This window comes from Crocodylus siamensis, chromosome 3 (genome assembly GCF_052110815.1).
Source record: "Crocodylus siamensis isolate JL-2025a chromosome 3, ASM5211081v1, whole genome shotgun sequence".
Lineage (NCBI taxonomy): Eukaryota > Metazoa > Chordata > Crocodylia > Crocodylidae > Crocodylus > Crocodylus siamensis.
Genome location: NC_143397.1, coordinates 83,648,174 through 83,664,532, shown reverse-complemented (window position 1 = coordinate 83,664,532; position 16,359 = coordinate 83,648,174). Strand labels below are relative to the sequence as shown.

Below are 16,359 nucleotides of genomic sequence, written 5' to 3'. Positions count from 1 at the left end.
ACACTGGCTTTGGCATGTGATGTGGGGCTGGTCTTTGGGCCTGATCCGGGCCAACCCTGGATCCAGCAGGGAGATCTGAGCTGGCACAGGCTGCGTGCAGTGCATGGGGTTGGTGCAGCCAGCTTATGGGCCCAACCTCTGGACCAGCCTTTTACTCTTCATCTGGAGCTGCATGAGTTTGATATCCCTGACTTAAAACATTATTTCCATACTGTGTGGTACCTCACCACCAGAGAATTATCCTTGTTGCTTAATTAAATATTACAACATCCAAACATAACCAGATGGGTAACTGGTGGAACAGTAGGGTTCAGCAAAGTACAAACCCAAGTGAATATGTCCATCTTTAGTCCACAGAGTACTTAAGCACATGATAAAACTTGAGTATTTTCTTAAGTCCAATTGAAATCAGTAAGAGGTGGGCCCCAGTTTAGAAAGGTGCTTAAGCATCTGATGATGTGGTATGCACACAGTCACAGTCAGGGTTTAAATTACACTTGGACTCTTGGGGCAGGGTGGCAGGGTCTGCGGCAGTGGCAGCCGGAAGGAGCCACCGCTGCTGCCCCCTGAGCTGCTTAGAAAGGCACAGGGCAGGCCAGGGCTCTCATCTCTTATGGGGGAGCTTTTCAGGGTTCTCATCTCTTATGGGGGACTCAGCACCCCCACCCCCGGATCCCCCATATTTTAAACCTTGAAATAGCCTGGCACAGATGTAAGAAATCCTGACTTTCAGACACCACATGCAACCCAGAGATTCCTCTCTTTCCCATTTTGTTTTGATTGAGGGTCAGAGGAAGAGTGCCTAGTAATAAAACAAAGGGACAGCAATGAGGTCACCAGCCCTGGGCACCAAGTTGGGGGAGAAGTACAAAAAATAGCAACCATTTCACTCCTGGCCCATGCACATCTGCTACCACCAGGTCAGTTACTTTCTCTGGCCTGAGTACCACCACTGCCCAGGGTGCAGAAATGCCCAGGTATGCCTCTGAATAAAACAGGCAGACAAAGTTTTTGAGTAGATGTGATATCTTTTATTAAACCAACTAAATAATTGGAAAAAATGTTCTTTACAAACTTTTGAACATAAACACCCTGCTTCAGGTTTGTGCCCGAAAGCTTGCAAAGAACAATTTTTCCAACTACCTCTCTGCATTTTTAGATCAAAATTGATGGCGGACTTTATGACAACATGTGGAATCCACCTGCACTCTCTGACTATGATGTGTATTTTTGGTACATTACACTAACACTGAAATATTGACAAATAGCTGGAAAAAGATGTGCTAAGTCCTCTAGAAATAATGTGAACCCTGAATTAACTTTTATTAGGTTCTCCTATCATTTGGTCTTTTGACATCAGAACAAGAAAACCATTATTTACAACATTGTATGCAAAATCCCAGTAGGAGCAATGAGATTTTTAAAGAACAGATTTTTTTCCAAGTGAAAAAATCTGTCCTGTTGTGGTTTCCTGAACTAAATAAATTGTCAGACCAGAAAAATGTGTATAAAAAAACATCATGTATTCTTTGAAAGAAATTTTTCCTGGGGCTCTTCACAGTTATCGCCATCCAGAAGTAATCAGGATGCCAAATCCCAGTCTTGTAGTAGATTACATTTTTTCAAGATACGTAGGTTTATTCATATCTGTAATCTGTCAAAAACATATGTTTGGAGCAATAAGTGTTTTATAAAATGGAAAAAAAACAGTTTGTTTGTTTTTTTTAATTAAGGTTAAACACCAATTTTAATAACCTGTATCTTCTTGAGCAAATGATAAAAAATGTTTTGAGGACACTGATGCCTATTTTTCTATGCCTATATTTCCTATGAAATTTAACAGGTTCTGATTCAGGTGCTGATTCCAGTACATACAAATCCTTAATTAGTAGGTTACTTTAAGCAGAAGAGTGAGATGGATTTAAAGCTATCTAGACCAGGAGTTGACAAATTTTTGCAGGTGTGGGCTGACCTTTGCCACTCAGCTGTGGACCACAAGTCTCTAGCCCTTGGAGCATCCAGTTGCCTGTGCTTCCCTCTCTGATGTTTCCCATCCCCTCAGCTGCAGCGAGGGTCAGCACAGGCTCTGCAGTGAAAGGGACCTCTGCAGAAGGGATGGGTGGCACAACTCAGCTCAGTGCCACCAATCCCCCATGCCAGGCAGCACCTGTGCAAGTCAGATTGGACCTCTTTGCAGACTGGATCCTGCCCACAGGCTGTAGGATGCTGAGTCCTGAACTAGCCTACTTGGAAGTCATTTATCTAGGACTGGGTGGATAATTTGTTCTGACAAAATCGTAAGGTAAATTCTGCCCATCATGTCTTTGAAAATTATCCACCCTACAATTAAATTCTTTCCATTTATTCATTATTAAAAATTATTTACAATACATCATTTTTCAATGCATCGTTTGGGTCTGCAGCTCATTCATGAACAAGTTACTCAGAATATTTTACATTTGCATTGCAGCAGTCAATCTCAAATCGTGTAGTTTCATAGTTTCATAGTTTCATAGTAGCTAGAGTCGGAAGGGACCTAGGTAGATCATCTAGTCCGACCCCCTGCCTTAGCAGGAAAGAGCACCGGGGTCAGATGACCCCGGCAAGGTGCTCATCTAACTTCCTTTTAAAAATCCCCAGGCTAGGAGCCTGCACCACTTCCCCTGGAAGCTGGTTCCAGGCCCTAGCCACCCTGACTGTGAAGTAGCGCCTCCTAATATCTAATCTAAACTTACCCTCCGCCAGTTTGTGACCGTTATTCCTGGTCACTCCTGGCAGCGCACGGGGGAACAGGGACTCCCCCAATACCTGCTGATCCCCCCTGACCAGTTTGTAGCAGGCCACAAGGTCCCCCCTTAACCTTCTCTTGTGGAGGCTAAACAGGTTCAGGTCCCGTAGCCTATCCTCATAAGGCCTGCCCTGCTGACCCCTGATCATATGAGTGGCCCTCCTCTGAACTCTTTCCATATCGTCCACGTCCCTCTTGAAGTGTGGCGCCCAGAACTGGACGCAGTACTCCAGCTGCGGCCTGACCAGTGCCGCATAGAGGGGGAGGATCACCTCCCTGGACCTGCTCGAGATGCATCTGTGGATGCATGATAGGGTACGATTGGCCTTCTTGACTGCCTCCCCACACTGCCGGCCCATGTTCATCGTGGAGTCAATGACGACTCCAAGATCCTTTTCCGTCTCCGTGCTGGCAAGAGGAGAGTTCCCCAATCTGTAAGTGTGGTGCCGGTTCTTCCTCCCCATGTGCAACACCTTGCACTTATCAGTGTTAAACCCCATCCTATTCTCATCCGCCCACCGTTGCAACCTGTCAAGGTCAGCTTGTAGCCTATTGCACCCTTCTAGTGCACCCACATCCCCCCACATCTTAGTGTCATCAGCAAACTTGAACAGGGTGCTTTCTACCCCCTCATCCAAGTCACTGATGAAGATGTTGAACAGTGCAGGCCCGAGGACCGAGCCCTGCGGAACCCCACTGCCCACATCCTTCCAGGTTGAGAAGAACCCATCCACTACCACCCTCTGGGTGCGGCCCTCCAACCAGTTGGCGACCCATTTGACCGTGTGGGCATCGACACCACAGTCTCCCAGCTTTTTGATGAGGACAGGGTGAGAGACAGTGTCGAAAGCCTTCCGGAAGTCCAAAAAGACTACATCCACAGCAACCCCTGCGTCTAATGATTTGGTGACCTGATCGTAAAAGGCCACCAGGTTGGTCTGACAAGACCTGCCACTGATAAACCCATGTTGGTTGCCCCTGAGCATGCATTCCCCCGCAAGGCCCTCCTGGATGTGTGCCAGGATAATTTTTTCAAAGAGCTTACCCGGGATTGAGGTCAGACTAACTGGCCTGTAATTTCCCGGGTCCTCTTTTTTTCCCTTTTTGAAGATAGGGACCACATTGGCCCTCTTCCAGTCCTCCGGCACCTCGCCAGAGCACCACGAGTGCTCATAGAGCCGTGCCAGGGGTCCCGCAATGACCTCAGCCAGTTCCTGTAGAACCCTAGGGTGAAGATCGTCCGGACCAGCGGACTTGAACACGTCCAGCTTCTCCAGAAGTACCCTAACTAACTCCTCGCTAACCCTTGGCCCAGGCGTGTCTCTCTCGGGGCCCGAGGGGGGCCCAGCAGGGAGGTGGCTGAACTGGTCCCTACTTAGGAAGACAGAGGCAAAGAAATCATTAAATATGTTAGCTTTGTCATCTGGCGTGATGACTAAGTTGCCCATCGTGTCCTGCAGGGGCCCCACATTACCCGGGACCCTCTTTTTACCCCCTATGTATTTGAAGAAGGACTTCTTATTGTCCTTAATCCGGGAAGCTAGTCCTATCTCCAACTCTGCCTTGGCCCTCCTGACTGCCCCCCTACATCCTCGGGCGACTATAACATAGTCCTTCTTGGCGATGACCCCATCTCTCCATTGGGTATATGCCTCCCTTTTAGCAAGGAGACATTCCCGGATGCTCTTAGTGAGCCATGGGGGTTTATGTGCCCTCCTGCTCCCTTTGACCCTTGTTGGGATTACCTCCCTTTGGGCATGGAGGATCGTCTCCTTAAGGAGCAACCACTCACCTTCGACATCTGATTCCCTTCCCCTCTGGGTCCTCAGCGCTTCCCCAACTATCCTCCTTAGCTTGTTGAAGTCAGCCCTCCTAAAGTCTAGGGCTGTTGCCTTGCTGCAGCCCTTTGCCACCTTACGCTGGATGGTGAATTCCAGCAAGCGATGATCACTGTCTCCCAGGTGGCCCATCACCCGCAGCCCCCTCACCAGGTCATCACCCGTGGCCAGCACTAGGTCCAACAAGGCGTCTCCCCTGGTGGGACTGTGCACCTCCTGGGTTAGATGGAGGTCCTGCAGTCTGGCTAAGAACCGACGTGAGCGATCAGACTTGGCTGACTGCTCCTCCCAGCAGATGTCTGGGAAGTTCAGGTCCCCCATGATGACCACATCCTTAGCCCTCACTGCCTCTGTAAGCTGACCTAAGAATTCCAGGTCGAGCTCTTCTCCCTGGTTGGGAGGTCTATAGTAGACTCCCACCGTTAAGTCTCTCTCCCCTGGACTCCCTTTTACTCTAACCCAGAGCACCTCAGAGTGCCCCCCCTCTACCCCCATGCTAATTAACGAGGAATTATATTCCTCCTTGATGTAGAGTGCTACTCCTCCACCTTTCCTTCCTATCCTGTCCTTCCTGTATAGCCTATAGCCCTTGACACTCACCGCCCAGTCATGCGATGAGTCCCACCACGTTTCTGTGATCCCTACTATGTCAGGGCTGGTGACAGCTAGGAGGAGGGCGAGTTCCTCCTGCTTCTTCCCCATACTTCGAGCATTCGTGTAGAGGCATTTGAGGCCTTCAGCGGTTGTGTACAAGCTATGGAAGATGCCAAATCAAGACTAAATGATATATAGGACCCATTGTATCATTTATTTTCTCTGGTTTGATTATTTATGTAGCTGAAATAGAATGAGCTTTGAATTACAGATTCAAGTATTAAATACGCAAATTATGCCAGGTATCCAGGCTGTAGCCATATTAGTCTAGAGGAAAAAGCAATCAAGGGTCATGATAGAGGTGATATCTTTTATTAGACCAACTAGATTTTTGTAAAAAAAAAATCTTTAATTGCAAGCTTTCAGGCGCAAACACACTTCATCAGGCATCGGAGAAAAAAAATGAACATTTCTCCTGGGTAGAAATGAAAGTTCATATTTCACAGGAGAGTTGAAGGAGGTAAAATCTCCTGTTTGGAAAAGTTCATTTTATATGCAGATTAGGCTCAGAGAAAAGTTGGAATAATCTGTTTACCTCAAAGCTTTTGATGGTAAGCAGGATGTATTCATATTTCCTTCTGATTATGGTGTTTCATATTTCACAGAGAAGTAAATAGATGGGATGCTTTTCTGGGAAGCATTTCTTATCTGGTAAGGTATCTCTGAGCTAATAAAAAATATTACCTCTACCACAAGTCCAAATTTGCAAATTAAAATTCACTGTGTCTGTGAGTTTCTTATGCTCTGATACACTCCCATGTGTGCAATTTGAAATTTTCAAATATTCAACCTAAAATTCACTTTTCTCAAATGCACTTGACTATTCACAGAAAACTCATCAGAACATTAAAGCTCATTTGCCAGGATAATGATATGAAACATCATGAGCACAGTCAAAGCAAATACCTGAATAGTTTCAGATTTTTAAGACAAGTAAGGGATTTCCCCTCTCAGCACATGTTCATTTCCTCATAGGAGGGAGGGGCTATTCCTGTGGGTCAGGCATAGAAGTGGGAATACAAATCATTCATGCTACAAGGTTGTCCACGTCAACCACCCTTTATGTGGAACTTTATTGAACTCAGTGGGTTTCTGGAGGCTTTACTCTCTAGTGTGCTCTAGTGAATGCTTTAAGCTTGCATGGCCTGAGAGATGAATATATGAAATAATACCTTGCTAGTTAGATGTTATGAGCTCCTGAAGGCTAGTGGAAATAAATCGGAAAAAAATCAATATTCACTTCCCCAGTTTGGCATCCTCTGTGCATTTTTTTGTCAGGAACCTGGGGGATTTCTTTAAAATATACCGTTTATTTCCTTCAGGTTGGCGGTCATACTATGTTGCCCATTCGTTGGATGCCTCCTGAGAGTATCATGTACCGGAAGTTCACCACTGAGAGTGATGTTTGGAGCTTGGGGGTCGTTTTATGGGAAATTTTCACGTATGGCAAGCAGCCATGGTATCAGCTCTCAAACAACGAGGTATGTATAATGCAGATGACAAAATGACATTGTAGGGTTCAATTGATGATGCTTTGCTGTGAATGTCATAAAGAAATCACACTCTTGTTTGGAAAGGATGACATATAAGCTTCATATTTATCCTTGCAATAACTACTGACTTGCCATATTTATGATACTATCCTGAGTGTTGTACTTAGATGCCACTTTTCTTCCTGCTTTTTTTTTTTGACCAAAAGGTAAGGTTGTTGTCCAGATAGGACTCAACCAAGCTGGAACTTGCCTTGGGTGAAGGAACAAGATGGCAGGGATAGGCCCAGCATCTTACCAAAGAAAAGGCTAGAGTATCACTGCACAACCTCAAGTACATGTTTTTATTAGTTTGTGTGACTAGATCAGGGACAATACTGTTGTTTCACCTCAGGCTACAATCAGTGGGGGTTGCCAGGATTGGAAGTCCCTCAAAGTCTACAGCAACTAAAGTAGCAACATTCCCAGTAATCGATATCTGGGTCTTCAGTCCCCAACCATCTACCCCTGTGTTGCCTCCATAAAAAATATAGGATGGGATGATTCGGTTTGGCAGATGGGGACCTGCACTACAACAGCATAACCTGTTTTGCATGGGCAGTGCCCACTGCTGCTCTTCTGAGGTGGTAGTGGGTTCATGGGCAAGGAGGGAAGTGGGGCGTACAAACTAAATACCCTTTGTACAACTGCTTGATGCCTGAAAATAGGAGAGGAAATCATCCTTCTGCTATTGCTACAAAAATGGAAAGGGCAATGCAGGGCAGTCTTTCTAACTCAGAAAGACACTGTCCCCCCCCCAACATACATCATAAACACAGTGGTCTGACAGGAGAGAACCTGGGTTTTGGGATTTTAATGCTACCACATGTTTCTGTTTAGTGAAGTACACTCATATTAGTGAAGCTAATTGTACATGGTTACTATGTCATTGGCTTCTACATTATGGTGTTTATCCCAGGTAACTTTCCAGTACACAGGTGTTTATATAAAAAACCTACCAATCATTACCAGTATTTAGTGTACTTGCGCTTGGTTTCAGAAGACACTTGTGTGGGTCTCATGCTTGAACTGAGCCCTCAAAATGAACTACTCTCTCAGATGGGGCAGAAGGGGGACTGCAGGCATTGATCTTCCTTGGTTAGAATTTTTGGACCTTGATGGACCAGTTCTGCAAAGTTTATGCTACTGTACAAGAATGAGCTATTGTGTTGAGAGGATTTCAGCTAAGAGGTCTGTCAGTGTAGCCCCTTTTATAAGAACTGCTTGTTTACCAGGAAGGGTTGTGAATGTGAAGATGATGTTTGAATTTAAAACATGGTAACTATATCAGTGTAACTCCCTATGTGGACACTCTGGCCAGATATAGACATTACACTTTTACCGGGATAAGTGTTCAGAAACTGATCTAAATCCATAACAGTACAGAAGTTCAGCACACATAGACTGGTTTAAAAATGGCAGAACCTGGTCTAAGATTTGCACAGACACCCCCGCCCCCCAAGGGCAAATCTGTGTTCTGTTCACTACCAATCTAAACTACACCACTTTCAGAAAAATGTGTAACTTACACCGATTCCACCGCAGGCTTTTTGAATGTCTGTACCTAGCCTCTTTTTCAGCTATAGAAGGGTGTTGTTTTTTTTCAGTGTGGCTTAAATTGCCTTGAAAGCAGTATAACTTAACTTCTAAAAAAGGCCCCTTGTATTCTGGAGTACAATTAATTCCTGTAACTGTGGAAACTTTCCACTGGCTCTTAATAACTTCAAAAGTGCCAGAAGTTTATTTCAAGAAGGAATCAAAGAGTTTGAATGTAACATCTTTTGGAATACAATATCTATGTACAATGGATTTGTACAATTGTGAGGGACTCTCCCTGCCACCATGTTCTCCTCAGGCAGCTTTCCTGGGATCCCCCATCAAAGGGAGTTCTGCACTGCCCAGGAAGTTAGTACAAAAAGTTGTACAGTCTGAGGAGGTATTAATATTGCACAGATCCCATTTGAGTTCCAGGGAGAATAGTGTCCCCATAGAACATCCCAGCTTCCAGCTTCTGCTCCATACTTGTGACCATCCACGGACAGATTCCTGGACCTACAAAGGATTTGTGCATGAAGGGATGATGCCACAGAGGTTCTGTCTCCTTTCTGCTTTCACCGGTTAATGAGATCATCATTTGAGATGGTCTTCTCCCATTATCCTTTAGCTCTATAAATGCACCTGACTGTATCAAGGGTTTTAAATACACCATGCAAGAGAGTCCTATACAAGAGAGCATTTTTGTCCAAGCATCAAATAGATACGGTACAAAACACAGAGTGTAAAATTCCCTGAAATGTACTGAATTCAGCAGAGCCAGGATTTTACCCAGTCCTCAAAGGTGGAAGCTTTGAGGAAGCAATTGACTTGCTGATGATGGAGAGCGAGGGGGGATGAGGAGGCTGTCCAACATTTCATCACTCTGCATATTCTTCCTTCGCTCTCTTACAGGTGATCGAGTGTATTACTCAGGGCCGAGTCCTGCAGCGACCCCGCACATGCCCAAAGGAAGTGTATGACTTGATGCTGGGTTGTTGGCAACGGGAGCCTCACATGAGGCTGAACATCAAAGAAATTCATTCTCTCCTTCTGAACTTGGCCAAGGCTTCTCCAGTCTACCTGGATATTCTAGGCTAGACGATCCTAGCATTTCCTCTTGGGCTGGGTGAATGAATATGCTCAACTGCCGCTGAACTCCATTACAATGTGTTCTTAATTCTGACAGTATTAATGACAAAGATGAGGAGAAGCTTTCAAAGGGCAAGCAATGTGCACTTCTCCATCTGTAGACACAGTATTGACTTTTCAGACATTACTGAGACGTATCTCGTATCTCTTTCTCTCACACTTCTGTTTCTCTCATTTTTTCTCTCTTCTCTCTTTCTAATCAACCTGGCTTCTGCATTATTGTATCTCTGCATAGACAAAGGCCTTAAAAACCGAATCTGTTATATCAGCAGAGACTCCAGTTTGCCCATCGCAACTAACAATGCCTTGTTGTATTCATGCCTTTGATGTGGATGAAAAAAAGGGAAAAAAATGACTCAAACTTTGGGACTTCTGCTGTACAGATACTGGGAGTTTCTATGGATTCACCTCTACTTTTTTGCTTTGCCATGTGGGTGGAAAAAGATGACTGGTGTTCTCTATGGGAAACATATTTCTGGCTAAGATAAAGCCAGATGGAAAGAAAACAGTATTGCATGATCCACTATATGGAGGAACTGTGGGATCAGATGGTATCCAACCCCACTAAAGACACTAAAATAATTTAATGAAAGAAAGGAAAGGAGTTGGTAAGGCTCTGAAAGCCTTTCTGAGGAGTAAAGGGATTGTTTAATAAAGCGTGTGCTTGGCTAGCATTTTCCATCACCAGATACAGTACAAAGGTCTGTGGAAAAGAAAAAAAAGATGCTGTCTGCATTGCACAAGATTATACAATGATATAATAAACTAGACACAACCCCCCAATTTTGTCTTACAGTAGAAAATTGTGATATCAGTATAACAAATGTTCTCCAGTTAGCCTTTGGTCACACAGGCTTATTAATGTACAGTATTAATTTCAGGGTCCAGTATTGAAGCTGAGGACTTCGATAAGATTAGGACAAGCTGTAGATGCAGTGGCAAGTTTATCTTATACTGTGCTTGTCAGGCAGCATATCTCTACCCTTCTCCCTCCCCATTCCCTTTCCCCTCACTGTGCAAGCAAAATTGTGCATGGTCTTTGTCTATTAATGCCCTTTGTGCAGAAACTATCGTTCATCTTGTTGTACACCCTGATAGGCATAGCAAATCCATAAAGGTATAACATATATTTAATTAGAAAGAGCTAATGGAGGTCATTAGCTACGTTCAAGTGTCTTTACCTTGTTACAGATATGATAGGCCGATACTACACAAGTAATCTAAAACATGGAAATCATAGATTATGTTTGAGCCATGACAGGGAATGATAGAATTAAGTCCCTGGAGATAACTAGATGTGATTCTGTGGTTATCACTTGCTATTCAGAGTGTACAGACCCTGACTTCAGCACCACTTTCTGGTTGGTATAGTGGTGCCATTCCCAGCATCCACTGTTTCTTAATTTATTTATTTTTAGTTGGACATGCATTGTATGCATACAGCACATGCATGGCACTGTGTAGACGGCAAGCGCATGGGCATATATGTTATTTTTCAAACAGATGCTGAAGATTTAAAATTTAGATTTAGGATTATTTTTATTATGAACTCTTACAAATGAAAACCAATCATACCTATTCCTCAAGAACATTTTGCCTCCCTCTGTGAGGGGGCGTTATTGCAAAAAATTGACTTTTTTTTAATAATATGAGCCAGATCAAAGAGTAATAGTTCTTCATCTTTGTGTTGTGGTTATTTTATTTAATAAATTAAGCATTTTTATTTTTCTAAGTGTTCCCATAACATTTTTAATATATACTTTGCTTGCAATTATTATTTATTATGGCACTTTGTTTTTCCGTAATAAGCTTTTAAAGCCAGTTCAAAAAGATTTTGAACATTTTTGGAAATAAAACAATTCACTGGATAAGCGATGAAGTTTAACCCTTCTCTCTGTCAGTGAAAAGAAGCATTATAAATAAACTTAACAACGTAATTATAAAGCCATATTCAGTATTTCTTTAATAAACCAGAAGTTATATGTGAACCACTATTGAAGTGTAAATACAAAAAAAAAAAAGAAAAAAGCTAGAGGAAGATTGCTGTGAAATGGACTTTTAAGATTTTATCAAGGCTGTCTTAGAAATTCAGAGAGAGAGAGAGATAGAGAAAGTCTGGTTAGACAAAGACTGAACATTCAGCGAAACCCATTCTCATGAGAGTCTGAGTTATTTTTAAAGGAAACTTGAAATTCAGTTTTGGTTTAACAGAAGGTAGACAAGAAGACTGAAAGCAACAGAGTCTACTGGGGCAACGCTCTTAGTGTGAAGGGAGAGACGGTCACAGATTGAGAAGGGAAGGTGCCAAACTCCTTCCTGTTGTATTCTGCCATTGTTTCTTACAAAACCATGCATCCCCCTTTTCTCCAAGATACTGTTCTGTTGGAGAGAAGGCCATAAGCTGAAAGCAAAAAGGTGGGTTTTGCAAGTACTGAAAGAACATATACCAAAAAAAAATCTGCAATTTGGCTTAGTGGCATCCCCTTTATACCTCACAAGAAGAGTATACTTGAGTTGTTAAGAAGAAAATAGCATGTAACAATCCACTGTGCAATAACATACTAGTAAGTCAGATCTAAAGGACCAAATGTTCCATAGAGCCAGAAGCATAGATGTACTTAGCCTCTCTCATAAGTGTGGGCAGTAGTGTATAAAAGCTATAATCAAAGTAGACAAGTTATTAAGTAAAGTTAAAACAACTTTTTTGTTAATTTATGAAAGGGGGTGTAACTAGCAGAACTAGCAGAAAGGAGGAAGAATTACATTCAAATGGCAATGAAGAGTGAGAGTATATGTACACATTCGTTACGCTTGCAGCTTCAGCTAAATCTTGTAAACTGAGCAAATACAACAATCAGGCTCATTAAAAAATCTTTCTGGACTATGCTACAAACTGATCATATATATAATATAAATTATATATATGTATTTACATATGGAATGTATATATACATAGTATATACATATATGTATATGAGTGTTATAAAGATTTAATTTATACATATGCAGACAGGCATATAGAGAATGTATGACTGTTTATATGTATAAATTTACAGACACATATTCTTACAAATGATAATTAGGATACAGTGTTATTAATTGGTTGATAAAGTCTGCTAAATAACCAAAATTCATTTTTTTCTTTGACATTTCTTTTTCTATGTTTATAGGATTTAACTTTTGAACTTGGGTGGAGGAAATACTAGAATGCCAGAAATATATAGAACAACCAACATTTTTGTCCAAAAGATTGTATAAAAGCAGTCTTACCATTCTCATCTTATCCATTGATTTCTCACAGGGAAATTAACAGATTGGCTTCAAAGTTCCAAGAAGAGATTTTGATTTACTATCATTTCTGGTTTGGGGCTATTGATTTATTGTTCATGAGCAACATTGCTGTTCCATTGGCATTTACACTTGTTGGAAGTAACAAAATAATCCAAGAATGAGCTGGAATATTCAGACTGATAGAACAATGGTAAGAACGTCCAAAACCCTGCAGTAATAATAGCAGCAGCTAGTACTGGGCATTTTCCACATCCTGTCCTTCACCCTCAATAAATCTGCAGGACTCAGCAACTGGCTGTGGAGAAGAGTATTTGTAAAGCAACAGCACCCCATGATGCATGATGGAGTGTACAAGTTTTACAAAGGAGCTCATTCATTTTGATTTGTAAACAAATATATCTCTATATTGTCTACAGTTTAATAAACAATTGCCATTTATTTCTCTTTCTCTCTCTCTTTCTCATACTCCTCTTTGGAGCTATTTTTGTTATGGTTGATGTAGACTTTTACAAAACAAAAGAGAAAAGAAATTACCCAACAAAATGATTGAGTCACTGGCTGATGAAGTTACAATGCGCATGCGTTAGAACAAGACTGTCTCTGGGTTGCTGCAGCCTGTGAATGGATTTCAGATACTGCTATCAGGATACAAGGGGTGGGTAGGGGAGGCGTTGGGGTTTCTAGTTGAAGATGAAGGTTTTGATAGCACAGAAAGCTGTATTTTCTTGTTGTCAGGGCTGGGATGAACCACTGCTACTCTGAGTCAAGAGGTCCTTGAAAAGCCTTAGTTCAAACATCTTAACATCCTTTATTTTTCATTTTATCCTTTTTGCTACATTCATCACAAATATGAAGCAAAAAAATGTCTACGTGTTGCAGGGAAAACACTGTGAATTTCACAACAACAACCAAGTGACTATTTTGCCATCTTTTTAACATACGTCTCAGGAGAAGAAATGGGAAATGATGGGTATATTATTTTACTGTCTATGCATTCTAGACCAGGTCTATGGTGTTTTTTGTTCGCTTGTTGAAGGTTCTGAGCGAAGATTGGCTGAAATGTATTTTATAAACACAGAATACTTTGGGCAAGCATAGTAGAAGCTGCTTGTAATGGGGCTGTTTGACAGGAAGATGTAAGAAAACAAAAATCAAATCAATTTTTTTTCAGAGGCCTATACCTTGCAGCTTAATGTATCTTTCTGTAACTTAAAGAAACACAAATGTTGAATAAGCAGCTAAGAATGTTTTATATACAAGTAATTCAATTCAATGTGGATGTTAATTACATCACCAATAGAGGGAGAATCAATTTACTATATACTTAATAGTCCCAGCCCAGCTCTCCACCTATACTTTATGTATATATTTCTAGATATCACTCTCTCTGTCTCTCAAGACCGAGAGGGAGATATCTACATATAAATATAGAACTCTATATTGTCACTAAAACTGTGACCTGGTGTTTAGAGCTATCTTTCTCCTTTCTTTTTAGTTTTCTTTTTTTTTAATGTAACGTCTCTGTGCAGCTATTTAGTGGTTCTTGGGTTGCAATTCGTTTATAGAAATCCATTGCTTTAAAAGATCCATTGCATCTTGGCTGATTTCAAAGTGACGCCTGAGTATCAGTGTTAAAAAGTTTTGTTTGTGAATCATGTGACCAGCTTCTCTCAACATGACATGGAAAGTCTCTTGTACTACAGTGTATTTAATAAAAATGATGTCTTACAATAAACAGTGTCATCCAAAAGAACGTAAGTGATACAATAATGATTGCTTGGAAATGTATACAGTTTTCCTGAAGCGTCTTGTCTTATTTGAATGCTTTTGCTTGCTTGCATTCTGTTTAAGGAAAAAAAATGGTAATGATGAATAGTTTAATGTGCTTGGAAACGTGACATATTTGCACTCTAAAATTGTGCACACTAAAAAGGATCCTGTATATGTACTACATTATTGTGGGTTGAAGGAAGAGTCCCAGAGAAATGGGCTACCTGCATGTACACTGTCAGGGCTAACTAAAAACAACCAAGCTATGTGAGAACATATGCAGCCATTTGCCTATGGATACATATGCCCTTCAGGGAAGATGGACATGTGAATGCTTGTTTGTTGCAGTTAGTTACCATTTAGCACGTGCAGTCCTGCAATAAGTTGCTTGCCAGCAGGTGTGAATATTTTCTGGAGACTGTTTACATGCACATTTTCAAAATGTGTCTCTTATTAATCAAGTAACAAAGTCGGTGTTTGAGTTTTATCCTTATCCTGATTTAGCACTAAAATTTGCAAAAAAAGGTAGTATTAAATTCAAGCCCTTGTGCACAGTAGCTGAATATCTGAACGAGCAATATTCAGAGCAAGAAGTGTATAAACATTCAGCAGAATTTTAGCAAATTAGTTATCATTGCAAGTTATTGATTTAATTTTAACCCAAGGTCTTTTGGCTTAAAGGAAAATAGTATCAGTGTCAGATATTTAACTGCCTCATTGTAAGGAGACTTTAGTTGCCTAAGTTGCAGTTACGTACCTATAAGACATTTTAAATCAAGACCTAAGTGACTACAACTAGTTGCTTCTGCTAAGAGATGTACTTGGGACTGCAGGAACTGTCAGTAAAGTTCTACAGATTTGAGGAAACATGACACTGTGAGAAGCAGCCCCAGCACAGTAAATCATACAATCATGAAGCTCGAAGGTAATTCAAGGGTCATTTAGTGTAACCTCCTGCACAAACATAGGATTCCTACGCCCAAAATATGCTTAAGCAACCTCGTCTTCAAAGCTTCAAGTGAATGGGATCCCATTGTCCTACAGTTCTCATAGTTAAGGATATTTTTCATGAGACTTCATCTGAGTCTGTTTTGCTGTAGTTTGAACCCACTGCATCTTGCCTGCCCTCTTTGGCTAGGAAGAACATTTTTTTCCATTTTTATGGCAGCCCTTCAAATATTTTAAAAGTGCTCTCCTGACTCTCTTGAATCTCTTGCTCTGTTATGAAATTAGTTTGGAGAATTGATTAGTTGTCAATATATTATCCAGTCACCTATGGCCATAATTTAGGTCCCATGGTAACATGTAGAATGCAGATAACCCAGGAAACTTCTAAGCTGCTAGTGGTATGTTGCTGTACAGAAATGAACCAGCCACAGTAGCCTTGACTCTACTAGAGAACTGATTTAATTACTGTTGAACTGATAACACTTAACTGCCTTTAGTGGAAAATAGGAGCTGCATGAGCACTAGTCTCACTAAAGAGGTTTAAGTTTTCCCTCAAGGTCACATTCACACAGGTATCAAAAATTTCATATCCAAATTGCATATTCTGGGTGTTTTTTCAAGGCCAGATGTGCGCTTCAGGATAGCAGTGGAAAGGCAGGTTGAGCTGTTACAGTATGTCTGCATCCACAATGGCACTCAACTAATTCAACTAAACTAGTAATTAAACTTTCTGGAAGGGAGCCTGTTGTACCTTAGTGCTAGACTGACTGGGGTGTATTCCTACGCATACGCAGGATTCTGCACACAGCGTAGGGATTATAACTGGTTTAATTTCCCCCTGCATAGACCATGCCAA

The 16,359-nt window shown here is 41.6% G+C and overlaps 1 protein-coding gene across 4 annotated transcripts in view; it reads left to right on the top strand.

The window, feature by feature from the left end:
- NTRK2 (neurotrophic receptor tyrosine kinase 2) overlaps positions 1-14,423 on the top strand; it is a 324,818-nt gene extending 310,395 nt beyond the window's left edge. For 3 of the 4 annotated variants that reach the window (XM_090038645.1, XM_090038644.1, XM_090038642.1), the window contains 2 exons: positions 6,603-6,761; positions 9,258-14,423. In XM_090038645.1, the coding sequence (XP_089894771.1) occupies positions 6,603-6,761; positions 9,258-9,443 (345 nt within the window). In that variant the 3' untranslated portion in view covers positions 9,444-14,423. The remainder of the gene's footprint in view (positions 1-6,602; positions 6,762-9,257) is intronic. The other variant, XR_016441261.1, reaches the window with a different exon arrangement.
- The last annotated feature ends 1,936 nt before the right edge of the window (positions 14,424-16,359 follow it).